Here is a 15,818-nt window from a genome sequence, read left to right as displayed (position 1 = left end):
AGTCTTTCTCGCCGTTTTTAAAGGGGTCATATGATGCGATTTCAATTTTTCCTTTCTCTTAGGAGTGTTACAAGCTCTTGGTGCATAAAGAAGATTTGTAAAGTTGCAAAGACTAAAGTCTCAAATCCAAAGAGATATTCTTTATAAAAGTTAAGACTTGTCCACACCCCCCAAAAACGGATCGTTCTAACACGCCCCCATATATCTATGTCACTATGTGGGAAGATTTGCATAACGCCACCCAGATGTTCACGCAAAGAAAGAAGGCATACATTTTATTCTCGTTGTAGTATTGTTGTTGCCACCACCACCATGTCGTATAGACACTGTGTGTTTCACTGTGAAAGCAAAACTACTTTGATTGACCTTCCAAAAGAGGACGATATCCGCTGCATGATGCCTGATATGCTTCGCCATTTCGCTGGATCGGCTTTCACTGTGGACGAAGCGGAGTCCAGCCCGGGGTCATCACATGTCCTCTCCACAATCAAAACGGACTCTCCTCACTATAAACCGCCGGCCACACCGTTCTCATGCCGCCCGCCTCTGCTCACTCAAGCCAGCCTCTGCTCACTCTAGGCCACAGCTCACTCTAGGCCTCTAGACATTTCATTCACACACTTGAGGTATTCGGCCAATCACAACGCACTGGATAGCTGGCCAATCAGAGCACACCTCGCTTTTCAGACCGATAAGCCTTGTAAAAATTGTTTCAGAAGGCAGGGCATAGAGGAGAAACAATAATGTACAGCATGTGGAAAATAATGTGTTTTTTTAACCTTAAACCGCATCAACACATTTCATTACACCAAATACACAAAATAATGTTCTTTTTAAGCAGCATCATATGACCTCATATGATGTTTGTTCGGTAAAACTACACTGTTCTCAGTGGCGTGCAGTGGTGTTTTTTTTTAAACGATGATGCAAAGTTCCCACAATTGTATTATTATTATTATTATTATTATTATTATTATTATTATTATTATTATTATTATTATACATTTTTATGTATCAGCTGCCAGAGTTCATGCCAGAGGTCACAATCGTTTGCCGCCATTTCTGCTGTAAACTACACTTTTTTTTTAAATAAAAGATTTGATGATGCATATTATATACCAGCAAGCAGATGCAGTCAGAATATGAACCCAATAAGCTAAATTGCATAAGCATTTTCCCATAAAGAACATACACACACATAAGGAGTGCCAGCTGCTGCTATCCAATACTGTATGTAGACTATGTACAAATACACGGCGCACACACAAACATTTATTTAATGTAACACTTTAGTTATTAACTACTTGCTTGCATATTACCATATTAGCTGTTTATTAGTACTAATAAAGCACATATTAATGCCTTATTATGTGTGACCATATTCTACATCTTACCCTATAACCCCCCACCCCAGCCACCCACTCCTCACTCACTCACACACATTTAATAACACGCAAATTCGTCTCCCATACTTTTTCGGGCAAGTGTGTTATAAGGGTTTTAAAGGGCTGGTGTGAAAAAATATAGATTTAAATTTAAAGAGACAAGATAGTCTATGCATGACCTAATGTTTTATTAGTACCCAGAATGAGGTGAGATGAACATCATAGAGCGCTCAGCACTCTCATTCAGTGTGTTTCATTCATACTCGAAGCCAGAGGGCGCTCTCGCACAGAAAGTGAAAGACAGACTCATATAGAAGTAATAACTTAAGATGTACCAGGAAATCCCTAATATGGACAAAAGCATCCAGCTATCACTGTATGATCTGAATAAAAGGAAGAAACCTTTGGAAACTTGAAGACATTAAACACACGATTGCGACAACATATGGTTTATTTGTGGTTTTTAAAATCTCCAGGAAATAAATATCTGTGTCGTGTTTTGCCCCATTTGTCCTTATTTGGTAGTGTTCCTGTCCTAGTTTAGTTAATTAGTCATTCTGTACACCTGTGTTTCTCCAATTATCCCTTGCATTTAAGTTCAAGTCTGTGCTGTCTGTCTTTGTCCGAGATTTTACATCAACCCTGGTGTTACCTGTGCTCCTGTCTGCCCCGTGTATTTCCTCGGATGTTGGATTAAAAAGACTATTGTGATCATTTACGCCTTGTCTCCTTGTTCCTCGTTTCTTCCCAGAGTGAGCGTGACAGAATCTCGGACCAAGACTGTTTATTGCGTGTTTCCCCTCTTTTTTGTTTCTGTTTTTTTCTCAGTGTTTTTGTTTCAATTGTGTGCCCGAATGGATCCCCTCCTTGGGCCTGAATACATCCTCCTCCTGCCGGGGATAAATCGCTAGAGGGTCATACCAGACTGTTTCTGGCAATTGCCGGACGACATGCTCTGCGTGTTCTATGACACCAGCCTCAACACCGCGTGCAGAGCACTGTCGTCCGAAGATGGTCCTCGAGCGGAATTCAGCGTCTTTGTGGAGTGGAGTGCCACTCCCGACCCAGAGCGCAGCCCACCGCTGAAGGAGAGCCAGAGCCTGCCATGACCGATGAGCCATCGCCGCAAAGAGCGACAGAGCTGAGGATCGCCGTGGAGCCGGAGGCAGTGATGTCAGTCAAGGTGTGTGTGAGCCGGCAACAACGCCTACCACAAGGGAGAAAGCCACGGATGGTGTGAGCATGGAGAGGAGCTCCGCCTCATGCACCGCAGCTGAGGGTAAGCCAAGTATAGCACGGCATAAGTGCCAAAAAGATGAGGAGAGGGTTCCAGTCCCCGAATCCAGTTCAGAGCGTCCTCCAGTTCAGCCTAGAGAGGGCTCCTGATCCGGAGTGTAGCCCCAAATGCCTGGAGGCTCACGAATCCCCGCCCTCCCACCCAATCCTGCCTATTCCACTGCTGTCATCTGGCAACCCCTCTGCTCGCCCTCAGCCAACCATCTATGCGGTGCAAGCTCTGCAGGACTGCTATCCTCCAGCGTTGCCGTGGCTTGAGTCTCCCTTGACTCCGCCTCCAGCCTCTAAGGCCTAGACTACACCCGTTGACACTTCGGCACCACCATGGCTCCTAGCTCCCTCCTCTCCACCGTGGCCCGGCAGTCCACAAGCTCCGCCAGGCTCCCTCGTCCCTCCGGGTCTGCCTTGGTCTGGCGTTGACCATCCTGCGCCTCTGGACTCCACTCCTCTGGCTTCGGCTCGTCCCTACAGCTCTGTCAGGCTCCTTCATCCCCTTGGCTTCTCCTCAGTCCTTGGTCGCTCCTTCTCCACTGTGGCCTCCTGGATCCACATCTTTGCGTCAGTCTCCAGTACCATCGGTTCCGCCTAGGTCCTCCAGATCCTCCCTGTCGCCTTGGCTCATCAGTTCTCCCTTGCCACCTCAGGCTCCTCAACCACCTGTTCCGCTGCCGTTGATTGGTCCTCTGGAGTCGGCGCCCATTCCTGCTCCATGGCTCCTCCCTCAGTCGGCTCCACCGTGGGGCGACATTATGGCTGTGGCCTGGGTCATGCTGGGCTCCTCCTGCTCCAAGCCACTCCTGTCTCCTCCCTGGAACCTCCCTCCACCGTCTCCTCCCTGGACTCTGTCTGTTGGCCCCCTTCTGGGTGTCCGTCCTCCTCCGGAACCTCCTCCAAAGTTCCCACCCATTTCCCCCCCTCTGTTGTTCTACGGAGTGAGGATGCACCTTCCGGAAGGGGGGCAATATGTCAGGATTCTGGACTGTTCTGTGTCATGTTTTGCCCCTGTTTCTGTTCCTGTTTGTCCTTATTTGGTCGTGTTCCTGTCCTAGTTTATTTAATTAGTCATTCTGTACACCTGTGTTTCTCCAGTTATCCTTTGCATTTAAGTTTAAGTCTGTGCTGTCTGTCTTTGTCCGATACTGTACTTCAACCCTGGTGTTACCTGTGCTCCTGTCTGCCCTGTTTATTTCCTTGGATGTTGGATTAAAAAGAATATTGTGTTAATTTACGCCTTGTCTCCTTGTTCTTTCCCAGAGTGAGCGTGACAGTATATGAACAATTCAGTGCTACTTGAAATAGCATTTATTACAGTAGGCTACAGAAACTATTCTGCCTTATTATGTGATAAAAAATGGAAGAAAAAAAATGTTTGTAGTACATTAACAAATCATTTATTGGTTAGCATCCAACAGTGTATCTGATTTCTCAGTCAATTAAAAGAAAGAAATAAGAAAAAACATAGTTTCCTATATTTCTATATACAGTATGTATATACTGTATGTATAATGTATACACAAGGCACTGTGTGTGTGTATGTATATATATATATATATATATATATATATATATATATATATATATATATATATATATATATATATATATATATATATATATATATATAAAACATTTCTGCCCCTTCTGAAATGATGGCTACTCCCCCTGTCTATACAGCTAAGCACTCCTTATGGGGTATGTTCTTTTTGGGAAAATGCTTATGCACACTGCACACTTATTGGGTTCATATTCTGCTTGCTGGTATATAATATGCATCATCAAATATTTTATAAAAAAAAAACTGTAGTTTACAGCAGAAATGGTGACAAACGATCGTGACTCCTGGCAGCTCATACATACAAATGTATAATAATAATACTAATACTAATAAATAACACACTTGTCATGTTATGGGGTTCAGAATTAAAGGTGTCTAAATCTGAACTAAAGAAAAAATAATAAAAGGACTTTAATGACTGAGGTGGAAAAATATGATTTGTTAGAGGTTTGATATGTGCCTCATGATGTGGGGTATTTAGAAAATTAATTTGTAGTTGAAAAAAAAAAAAAATCCAAGGTAAAATGTTAATGAATCCCGTGAATGACCAAAGTATTACTTTCCGACAAATATTATATTTCTATCAAGATTACGGAACTTCTTTTTAAAATATTACATTTTACATATATGTCATTGAATAATACGTATTGCTACTTTATACAATCTGGTTTTGTAATATTTACACAGCAATATAAAATAAAAACTAACAACATGTTCAACAGCACTATGTTCATCTGTTGTCATCAATTGCCAAAAATATACATATGTTTTAATTTGAAGTGTAAATATTGTATACATAATACATCACAAATATACTGTATATATACGCATAGATAGATAGATAGATAGATAGATAGATAGATAGATAGATAGATAGATAAAACATTACACATGACTTAAAAATAAAATTATACAGAGTATGTTTTCAAGTCATAGCATAATATTCATACACTAAAAGGACTTTAGCATTTATTTCTGTATTAATGTGGCTAAATATCAAAGTTGCTTAAACTGTTAGTGGGAAGAGGAACATTCTTGGAGAGAGTGAGCAGTCAGCTTTTGGGGGGGAGCTGTCGTGTGTTTACTAGAGGAGAGCAATGCTAGAGAGAGAGAGAGAGAGAGAGAGAGAGAGGGGGAGGACGGACGGACGAAGGGAGGGAGTGACTGAGTGAGTGAGGGAGAGAGAGAGAGAAAACTTTTCAGTTTTAAAGAGCGAGGGGAAGCGTGTGCTGGAGTCCCAACCATGCAGGTAAAAGCCTTAGCTAATTGCTTTAGTGTTAATTAAACGATGTTGACGTCGAATTGATCACGAAGTTGCAATCGAGGGGGTGATGTGGATCTCATCGCATCCGGGCACGACAAATAATTTGATGCTTGTCATTTCACTGCGAATATGTAGTTCCAATTCGAGTATTAAAATCCTAACTTTTCTGCCTCGGTCTCATTTTCGCCCCACCACCCCCTTTCGCTGCTCGTTGTGTTGCACGTCGCTCTTTTCGAGCAGCAATGCGCTTCATCCATCGTTAATTACTGCGTTCTGCAATCATTTAAGCACTTATAACGCTCTATAACTACATTATATACTGAATGGCGAACTTAGATCGCATATTGCAAGGTATTGGGTTAAATAAATGCTGGAGGGGGACGGCAAACGGTTTGCTTTTTAACACATCTGTACGAAGCAACCCAAATTCATTAATTAAATAGCTTAGTCGATGTAGGCCGCAATTTCCGCTGTGGAGCGGACGGCGGGCGGGGAATGTCTCACTGCCCGACCAACAGGCCACAATCAGGGGGCGAGGAACTAATCAAGCCCGAGGTTTACATCTGAGAGCCGAAAGCCTATTTACACAATTCAATTAGTGCATTAAAGCAGTCTCGTGCTGCAGCATCTCGAGCGTTGCGATTGGTTTTGCTTTTAAATGATTCTTGCAGTTCAAATTCCGCGTCTTTGAGAAGTTTGTGGGCGATTTGCGGCTAGATACGCGATACATAATTAGTTGACCAATTTGTTGTGTGTGTTGTTAGCTGCGTTAGCCATGTGAAGTGCCACGACTGTTTGTGAGAAAACGGCTTCTTTTGTTTTAACATTACCCTTCAAGTAAGAAATCACTAAAATCAGTCGCTTTGCAGCGATTAAAGTTGGGAAAAGGGGTAATTAGGGCAGCAGACTGCGGTGCAATGCACTTTAATGGGGTATTTGTTATGATTACACTGGAGTGAGTGTGTGTGTATTAGCGAGGCAGGCTAATGCTCTCCTTTTCCAATTGATTCAACAGCACACGGGTCTTGCTAATTAGGCTGTGGGTTAATTAACGAAATAATCAAGAGTTATGGCGGCCATATGAGCTCACTGTCGAACGGCGGTGTCCCGTGGCGTGTGGGTTCGTCTGTCTTTGACTTTTAGGAGAAGTTAATAGTACTTGTGTTCAGGATTCAGTGCATGTTTTCATTCTAGCAGGGAAGCTAATTGGCGTGGCATTGTAGCACTGTTGGCATTTGATGTCTGTGACAGTGGCATGTAAAAACGGAGCTGCAAACTGTGTAATTTAAAAGATTTTGCATGCATACGCTAAACGAAGTCGTTTAGATGTCAATTAAGATGTTTATATCTCTGTTCTGGACATGTTTTATTTATTTGGGTTATTGCTTTAAAGAGACATTCCTGCCATTTACATCCCAGGGGATTTGCACCCATTATCTGTTATTTGCAGCCCATGTCACCTTATTCACAAGGGGCAACATGGTGACACATCCACACACTAGGATTTCACTCACATCAGCATGTTATAAGACCAGTCAAGGTCAACATTTAGGCCTCTTCTGACGTTAAATAGCCTAGTTAGTGCAGAACAGATAAATGCATGCATATGTTTGGGTGTTATCAGATCTGATTAACATGGGATGCTTCATATAAAGCAATAAACATTCAAATGCATGAATTATAAACAAGGTATTGGTGGTATGGATTTATGTTGTGTCTAGCAAAAAGAACATAACTGCATCTGTGAATCAGATCTGATGTCTTGTGTAAGTACTGTTATAAGTGCATACCACAAACTGTATGGCCTATATAAATAACTACAAGTCACAATGTCAGACCTTATTGTGAAGGTACTCAAGTAGATGAAAGGGGTAGTTTGTCCTAATGTTATCATGTATAGTGTTTTATTATTATTTTTTTAGTTATGATTTGTAAGTGTCAGCTTACGTCAAAGCCAATTAATCTAATTAATGAGACAGTTATTGCACTTTTTACAGTATAAGTTTTGATTAACCTTATTTGATCTGAACAACTATTTTAAAGCTGATTGTACATTAGACGTGTGCTTTGTCGTGTAGTTCCAACTTGTCACTTTTTCTTCTGTGGAACATAAAGAAGATAAAAATGGCTTAGTGGGGTTCAATTTTGTTTGTTCGTCAAAATATATTTTTTGGTATTCTGCAAAGATAGTCATACAGGTTAGAAATGACATGAGGGTGAATAAATGATGACAACTGATTTATTTATTTATTTTTTAGGTAAACTAGCCCATTAATACTTTAGCTTTAGAGTGCTGCATTTTTCATGTATTTGTTAATTTCAAAGTACTTTCAGATCACTGACATGTTAAACAATGACCAATTCAAATACACAGTATGTAGCATGAGGAAACAAAAATACTATTAAATAATTGAAAATCAAAAAAAAAAAAAGTATCTTGTGAATTATGAAAATGAATGAGTGATTAAACATTTGTCTTGTTTAGATATGATAAAATACTGTTACATATAATAATACCACTTTGGTTTCAGGAGGAGCCAGGAGAAACTCTGGAAGGTGCCACTAACAGGGGGTCAATGTGGTTATGCCCTCTGTGTCAGGAAAGTCATCCAGACCGTGAGAATCTCTCTCACCACCTCACTGACAAACACAGTGTCCTCCCTGCTTGCCTTGAGAAGTTACTGGATATTGTGAGTATATTTACAAAGAGCACTTAAAAAATTGTTTAGTAATATTATTATGTAAGTTTTCATGCTGCCGGCTCTGTAGATATTTTCAAAAGTAATGACATGGTTGTATGTTGTCAGGGAAACTAAGTGTTACACAAGTTTTATTTTTTGTAAGTAAATAATTGGTTTCCTCTTTTCATGGCTGCTCCTAAGCACTCTTCCATTGCTAAAGACGAAGAATCCAAAGTGCAAATTGATGCAGGTGAGTTTGGATAATCTATAAAGTTATTCTGAAGTGTTTGTGTTTGTGCCACAGTGGTTCAACACTATCCCAGCATTGAAATCCTGGGTTCCAGTGTTATTGATACCAGGCTTAGGTTATGCACCACTGGACACACAATTGGCTGTGTTGGTGACCACCTCACTTCAGTAGTTTCCATGGCAATGAAGCACCTGTAGGTTGTAGGCTACTGAGTATTCAGTTTTAGTGCTGACTACTGGACATGAGGATTGAAAATAGAAAAAAGGTTTATTTAAATTTTTCATGGTTTTAAATCATGAAAACCTGATGTCCAAAATGTTTTATGTTGGATAGGGCTTTCAAGCTTTCTAAGGTCAGGGATGGACCAGCGACCCCTGTTTTGTATTGTATAAACTGAGTGTTGCATTTTAAGCATCCTCTATAATAACGTGTACAATTTCATAATAATTTATCTACGTTATGATATTGCAAAGACAATTATAATTTTTTACTCATTTACTTATGTTACAATTTATCTATTTTTAGGATATATTTATTGTTAACTTTAGATTTGGTTAAATGTTCCTTAATATATCTTGCATTTTTTTATGACCTTTTTTACTACTACAGGATTCCCTGTCCAAGACCTGTTTTATATATTCTGTATAAAATTAGCCAGTTGTTTAGTGTTACAAAACATATTTTGGACTTTTTTTTTAAGGCTTACTAATATTGAATTTTCATTTAATTCATCAGATGACATATCTCAGCTGAAACATTTAGAGAACACAAAATCCCCCTCAATGGCTTCCCAAAATGAGAGTGAATCTACAGATGCAGGTGACAAGGGTGGTTCTTCTCAGGAAAAAGAGCTGGATGAAGAGATGGAGGGAAGGAGAAATGAGGAAAGTGATGTGGGGGTCCTGGAGTCAGATCAGGACAGTGCGGAGCAAACTATAAAAACATCAGAGGCTTCTGTCAGCAATGGCAGATCTGTCTGTAAAAACAACGTTGCCTCTGAAGGTGATAACCGTCCGTTCAAGTGTAATGCGTGTTTGGAGTCATTTCCCACTAGAACGGCTTTGAGTGTTCATTATAATTCAACCACCCATATTCAGAGAATGAGAACCGGGTCGCTGAAAGAGAGTGACTCAACCCCTTTCCTGTCTCGACCTTACGTCTCCAACAAACCATACCAGTGTGCCGTCTGTCGTGTCTCCTACAATCATGCCATCACCCTAGAAAGTCATTTAAAATCTGTGTTGCACCAGAGTCGCAGCAGGAGTGCTGGGAATGCCACTCCTAGTTCCACTGCAAATACAGGAACTGGATCTATGGTTACAAACTTGGCTGCGACCACTATAGGAAGCACCCCACAGTTAGTTAACACCACCACCAGCAATTGTGTCACCGAAGCAAACCTGACTGCATCTGCAGTAACGACCAAAGACGGAGAGCAGGTGCAGCCTCAGCTAGCTCCCTCATTACTTTCTTCTCCGGTGGCCTCTGCCCAAGCCATGTCTGCTATTCTCACTCTCCTGACTTCCAGCTCAAATTCTCTCCCACACTCCATTCTTCCTTCTCTCTACACAACCGGGACGTCTGCAACATCAGGAGCAGCTACCCCGCAGCTTATACCCCAGCCTCAGATGCTCATGCCCCTGGTATTGAATGGAGTCCAAACCCAAATCCAGGGCCAGAATCCAGAGTCTCCAAACCAGCTTTTGCAGCAGGCAGTGCCAGTTCTTGGTCTCAGTTCTGCACAACAGGCTCTCTTGGCCCAAAGACTCAGTGGCTTGCAAAGTCAGTGGGCTGCATTTGGCCGGCCAACCACCACTCAAATGAGTTTAGAGAAGACCATCAAGACGCCGGACAAAGGTGCAGATATGAGAGTATGCAGTGAGATCAAAGTTGAGCCTTGCGATCAGCAAATGTCAGTAAAATCTGAAGAGGACTGGAAAATCGATGGGGTAAAAAAAGAGATATGTATTAAGGGTGAGAATACACAGGAGCAAAGTGAGAAAATTGAGGGTGATGGTACAACATTTGATGAAAAAGAGCAGGAAGAAAGTGAAATGGAAGTCGAGGGGACTGGGGAAAAGATGTGTGAGGAGGAAGATGCAAACTTCAAAGTAACTAAATCCTCAGCAGCCCCAGTCCTTCAGGGTGATAGTCCGTTGTTATGTGTTTTGGATCCAAACCAGGGTCTCAGCCATACCCATACCGTTAACAGCTCTGCTGCTGCTACATGTTCCTTTCGTAACACTAATTTTGCCTTAAGATCTTCAGGCCATAGAAGTGCAAAAGATCAACCCCTTTTGTCTTCAGGACGGCATGTGCTCACTGAGTTCCAGTCTCAGGTTCTGTGGGCCTTTTTAGAGTCACGAGATGATGCTGAAACATCTAGTCCTCAGCGGGAGGACTGCGAAGCCCTTGGCAGGGAGGTAGGGCTAAGTGGAGAAGAGGTACGCAAGTGGTTCTTGGATGCCCGGCAATCCAAAGCTAGGGAGAGATTAGGCAGCTTCCATGATGAAAGAGACAGAAGTATGGAGGAAGAAGAAGGTAATTTAATGATAGATGAGGGTGAAGATGGACACAGTCCATCAGCGACAGGTAGTCATGCCATTGACCTATCCAGTAGTGCAGAAAGACACCGAATTGGTAAGGGAAGCCCAAGAGAACTGCTGTTGACATCTGACTCTGAAAATGAAGAGTTCTACACGTCTGTTATCGTTACTGATGAAGAAAGTCAAAGCAGCTCTATGAGGGAGGAGTCCGGTAGCCCAATCAAGCAGTCTTCACAGGTTGAGCCAACAGCTGAAAGGTCAGGTGGTGGTGGAAAGGTTCTTCGCTCTACTACAGTTTTCCTCTCAGATGCAGAGGATGAATATGATGATGAACCAAGTATAAAGAGGAAAAAAAGAAAGAGTGAAATTGATAAGGAAGAGGTGGAGATCAAGCAGGAGAAGCAAGATGTAGATCTTGATCTTCAGCTGGAGGCACTAGCAGACCCTCCTACTCCTCTTTCAGTTGCAGTTGATCATCAGGGTGTTCCAGCTGGATTCTTGCAGTCACTGCCGCTTTCCCTGTCTCTGACTCCACTTTCCACCCAGTTATACAGTCCATATGTACTCTCGCTTCCTTCATCACTTATTGGGGTTGGTGTTTCTGAAGGTGATCGGGGTAAAATAGCCTTTTCAAACACTCAAGCAGTTACTCGAAGCCTGGCAGCGCTTTCGGACCCCCTTAATGCACCCACAGCCACCTCTCTTACACACTCCTTTTTATCGAATGGTAATAATTGTGAGTCTGCTTTGGATCTAAGCATGGGGAAAAACCACAGCTCTATGTTATCATCAACATCGTCATCTGGCTCCACAGCTAACAAGCCCTCTATACAAAAAAGTCATTTGCTTGATGGTCTGGGATTGAGACCAGCGACTGTTGGGGTTCCTACAGATGGAAGTCTTATTGTTGTTCAGGTGAAGCCAGATTCTGCCATTGCTATCCCATCTTCCAAAAACAGTACTTTAACTAATCGCAATAATTTGGCTAAGACTAGCACTGTGTACATGAGGGCAGCAGAAAAAGTTAGCTCATCACTCATGGAAAGGGAAAAAGAAAAGGAACGAGAAAAAGAGCGGGAGCACAAGAGGCCAAAAGTCAGACGGTTCAGGGACATGAGACGGTCTAGGACCATCATCCATGCTGACCAGCTTGATATTCTCTATGGATGTTATTTCAAAGATCCAAACCCAGGAAAGCATGAATTTGAACAAATATCTGAGTGGGTGAACCTTCCAAAGAAAGTGGTTCAGATCTGGTTCCAGAATATGAGGGCTAGGGAGCGGAAGGGAGAGGTCCGTTTTATCAGTGATGGCACTTTGGCAGCTGTTGGGAAACCACTCATTAAGTTCACCTGGCCACTCTCAAAGCCAATATTCTCAACCCCACCTAAAGCTAACCCAAGTCCCTCTACCGGCTGGGTCTCTGCAAAACCCCAAACTGGAAATGTTCCTCCAAAGACGGATAAGATGAAGGAGGTCAAGGAGCCCCTGAAAACTCCCACTCAAGGTCCAAGTAGACCAAATCAGACACCCTCTTTCACCGTTGTGTCCACCAGTCCTTCATTAGTTCACAAGACCAAAGCAGAAGTAACTCCTATTACAATGGTTAAAATAGCTCCTAAAACAGTGGCCACACCGGTTGCAGTCCCTCTGCTTGTCAGTGGGATTCCTACATCTCGATCTGCTCTGAAAAATAAAGTTGAAGAGGCACAAGCGGAGTCGGACCATACTGATGAAGAGGACGATGATTACCAAGGAGGGGTCGAGTCTGGGACTACCAGCCATATGGTGCAAAAATTGTCCACTACACCAATTAACAAGTCTTCTGCCTTAGCATCTCCGAAACACAATGGGCTCAAATATTGGTCTCAGAAAAGTCCATTTAAAATCAACACCCTGTCAAGAGAACAGTTAGGCCTGAGCTCACAGCGACCTACGCCCACTACCACCACCACCCCTACCACACCATCCCCTGTGACAGTTACAGTATCCTCTGGTCAAAGCCAAAAAGAAACAAGTTACATGCAGCAGAACTCCACCCCAAGACGCCCTCGAACTCATCTGAACTGTCTTCAGCTGTCCATCCTGCAGTCGTGCTATGAGACATGTGCTCATCCTAATGCACTTGAGTGCGAGGCGGTGGGGACAGAGCTTGGGCTTCCACTAAAGGTTGTGCAAATCTGGTTCCAAAATACACGTGCCAAGGAGAAACGATGGAGGCTTCAGCAAGAGAAAATGGTGAGGACATTTTATTTAATACTGCAAAGCAGCTGTTTTCATGCCAAATTTGAGTATTTTGCTATGATGTCATTGGCCTTCGAGTCCTTCAGATGTTTTCTAATTTTACAGCAACAAAAGATATGTGCCAGGTGCAGTAAAAGAGATAAGATAAAATAGCACTAATAAAGAGTCATCTTTAATTAAAATTCTATTACTCCCTTGACATGGTGGAAAATGATTCAGACCAAGAGTTATTTTTTTTATGCACGAATAAAGTAAAAAAGATTGTAAGAACAGAAGTTAATCTTTTTTGTGCACATGGTTACTGAGCCTCATCAGGTAAATAAATGACCAAATTTTGATTTAAGACAGTGTTCTCTTTATTTGTATTGATATTGTTTAACATTTTTTACTTTTTTATTTTAATGAAATAACACTAACATTGTAATTTTTTTACGTCTTCACACAGTCTCCTAATCCCAGTGACACTTCAAAGAAGGTAGACTTCAGCTCGGGTAGCTACCTACAATATAATGCTCTCCGAGCCAACCGTCCCATCCTGCCCAAACCTGTACAACTGACATTTGTGGAACCAACTCCATCATATATCATCGGCCAGACAACAAACCGCGAGACTCTGAGAGGCAAGTGCGAGGCCTGTGGGGTTGAATTCGAATCCAGGGCTGCAGCACGTGACCATGTCTTCTCAGCTCGACATCTTGCCACTCTGAGAACCACTAACTTTGGTCAGCAAGCATCGGTGGTCAGCAATGGATCTGGTACCGGGTCTTCTGGTGTTGCCAGCCAGACTTCTTCCCCATCACCAGCTAGCAGCTCCAGCTAAACAATGAATTGAAGCTGGTTTTGTCTGCAGACCCACCAGACTTGTTGGCTTTCAATAGACAGAAGATGGGTGCTGGTCTTTTAAGCTAATGTTCTTTTGAGGTTCTAAAATTGGAGCGGGCCCAGTTGACTCTGGCCATCTTCGCTCTCTCTCCTTGGATATCAGTGAGACATTATTATCATTATTATATTGAGTCTTTGCTTACAGGGCTCTTTTTAATGACCTATTGCCACAGCATCATTTTACTATAAATAATCTACTGAAATGGTAATCATGGACATGCTAATGCTTATGTGATTATGGTCCATCTTTCACAATTTCATCTCGGTTTAAACTCCTATTATGTTGGGGAATATTCTACTCACATTTACACAAAACACTTTGTTTGATTGGGAGAATCTATGCTAATGAAGCACCCAAAAACTCAACCAAAGTGCTCTGGGTTGTCAAATATGTTTGTGGTACTGCTTTTGCTTGAGCCAGGGTGGTCTTTAGCCTGTTTTAAAGCCTATATAGAAGAGTAATTTCTAAGCAGATTTATCTCCAATCATCTCAAGTTTTCCTTCTGGCTCAGCTGAAAGAAACTTCTTGACTATGCTAACAGTAGATGGTAATGAAATGACAAATAAGACCGAGAATATGTGTAGTGTAGAATTTGGGAGAGTTCTGAATCCAGACACAATGAATCGAGGACGTTACGATACGATAGCTATTTTTGAACGACCATCATGACAATCCTGTTGTCATCAGCAGAGCTGTCGTTGAAAGTTGTCAGATGGTCATCATATAGCACTTTGACCCTTTTAAAGTCTCAAACATGATTTTTTTTTTAGGTTTTCGTGTTCCGCAAAATAAACATAATTTTGTTGTATGGTGAAATCTTAGTGTATGTCAGACTATTATGAAGTATTAATCAGTTTTTAATGTTATTTTTAAAGGGTTTGCATTGCACATAGTTAAACACAGACAAAAATAAATAAATAAATGGATCAGACCTAGCCGCTGTGCACGAAGCCAAAGTCAAGTCTGTACTTACACAATTTTATATGGATTTGTGGAACATCGAAATTATATACCTTATACCCTCTGATAAACCATTTCAGTTGGTTTGAATTTTTAGGGAGTAAACCCAGCTTGTCAATATAAATCAAACCCAAAAGTCATTTATTTATGGTAAAAGCAAAAGCATTTTAAAATTATGGGAGAGAGTTGTCATCTTTTTTTCTATTTCTTTCATTAAGCATTTTGTGTTGTTGCAAACCGAGTGCTCATACTGAGTAGAATCAAGTATTTTTTTTCTAAAACTCACCAGGAGAGAAGACAGGGTGCTTTAGTGGACCTGGAAACTACTCATCAGGGCAATAGGAGGTGTGATTTGAAGGACATGAAATACTAAAGACGATTTTCCTTTTTGGTTTATTTTGTATATTATTATTATTATTATTATTGATACTATTAATACTTTAACAAAATGCAAAACTAAAAAAGATTTTTTAATGAACTAAAATAATAAAACAAAATTATTCTTCTACTCTCCTTCTCTCATTTAAACAATAAAGAAACCAAAAAGCAATCTTGATTGGAAGTGTTCGGAATGCAAACCGCAAATGGAGCTCCCATGCCTTGACACTTTGAACTAGTCCAGGGTTTAAGCATGAGCTACAGATAAATGCATTTCAGACAACTCAGTTTGGAACACTTGAAGTTCATTGAAAAGTTTTGTTTTCGCTATATCCCAGCAAATACAAGTTATTGTCGTTGTAGCTCATATGAAATG

At 41.5% G+C, this 15,818-nt stretch overlaps 1 protein-coding gene across 2 annotated transcripts; it reads left to right on the top strand.

The window, feature by feature from the left end:
- The first annotated feature begins 5,328 nt into the window (after nt 1-5,328).
- Nucleotides 5,329-15,551, top strand: LOC109049757 (zinc finger homeobox protein 4-like). Of its 2 annotated transcripts, none has more exons than XM_042714225.1 (5): nt 5,329-5,485; nt 8,032-8,190; nt 8,371-8,431; nt 9,167-13,215; nt 13,667-15,551. In XM_042714225.1, the coding sequence occupies exons 1-5, from the start codon at nt 5,480-5,482 to the stop codon at nt 14,039-14,041; spliced, it is 4,650 nt and encodes a 1,549-aa protein (XP_042570159.1). In that variant the 5' UTR covers nt 5,329-5,479; the 3' UTR covers nt 14,042-15,551. The 2 variants fall into 2 exon arrangements, with proteins under 2 accessions (XP_042570159.1, XP_042570160.1); XM_042714226.1 differs by lacking the exon at nt 5,329-5,485 and adding an exon at nt 6,388-6,620.
- The last annotated feature ends 267 nt before the right edge of the window (nt 15,552-15,818 follow it).

This window comes from Cyprinus carpio, chromosome A24, assembly GCF_018340385.1.
Source record: "Cyprinus carpio isolate SPL01 chromosome A24, ASM1834038v1, whole genome shotgun sequence".
Classification (NCBI taxonomy): domain Eukaryota; kingdom Metazoa; phylum Chordata; class Actinopteri; order Cypriniformes; family Cyprinidae; genus Cyprinus; species Cyprinus carpio.
This window is presented reverse-complemented; position numbering and strand designations above follow the sequence as displayed.

Bases quoted from the DNA above. Each gene is read 5' to 3' on its own strand.
- LOC109049757 (XM_042714225.1), top strand. The intron at 8,432-9,166 runs GTGAGTTTGGAT...TTAATTCATCAG, and splicing joins CAAAGTGCAAATTGATGCAG to ATGACATATCTCAGCTGAAA. The intron at 13,216-13,666 runs GTGAGGACATTT...GTCTTCACACAG, and splicing joins GGCTTCAGCAAGAGAAAATG to TCTCCTAATCCCAGTGACAC.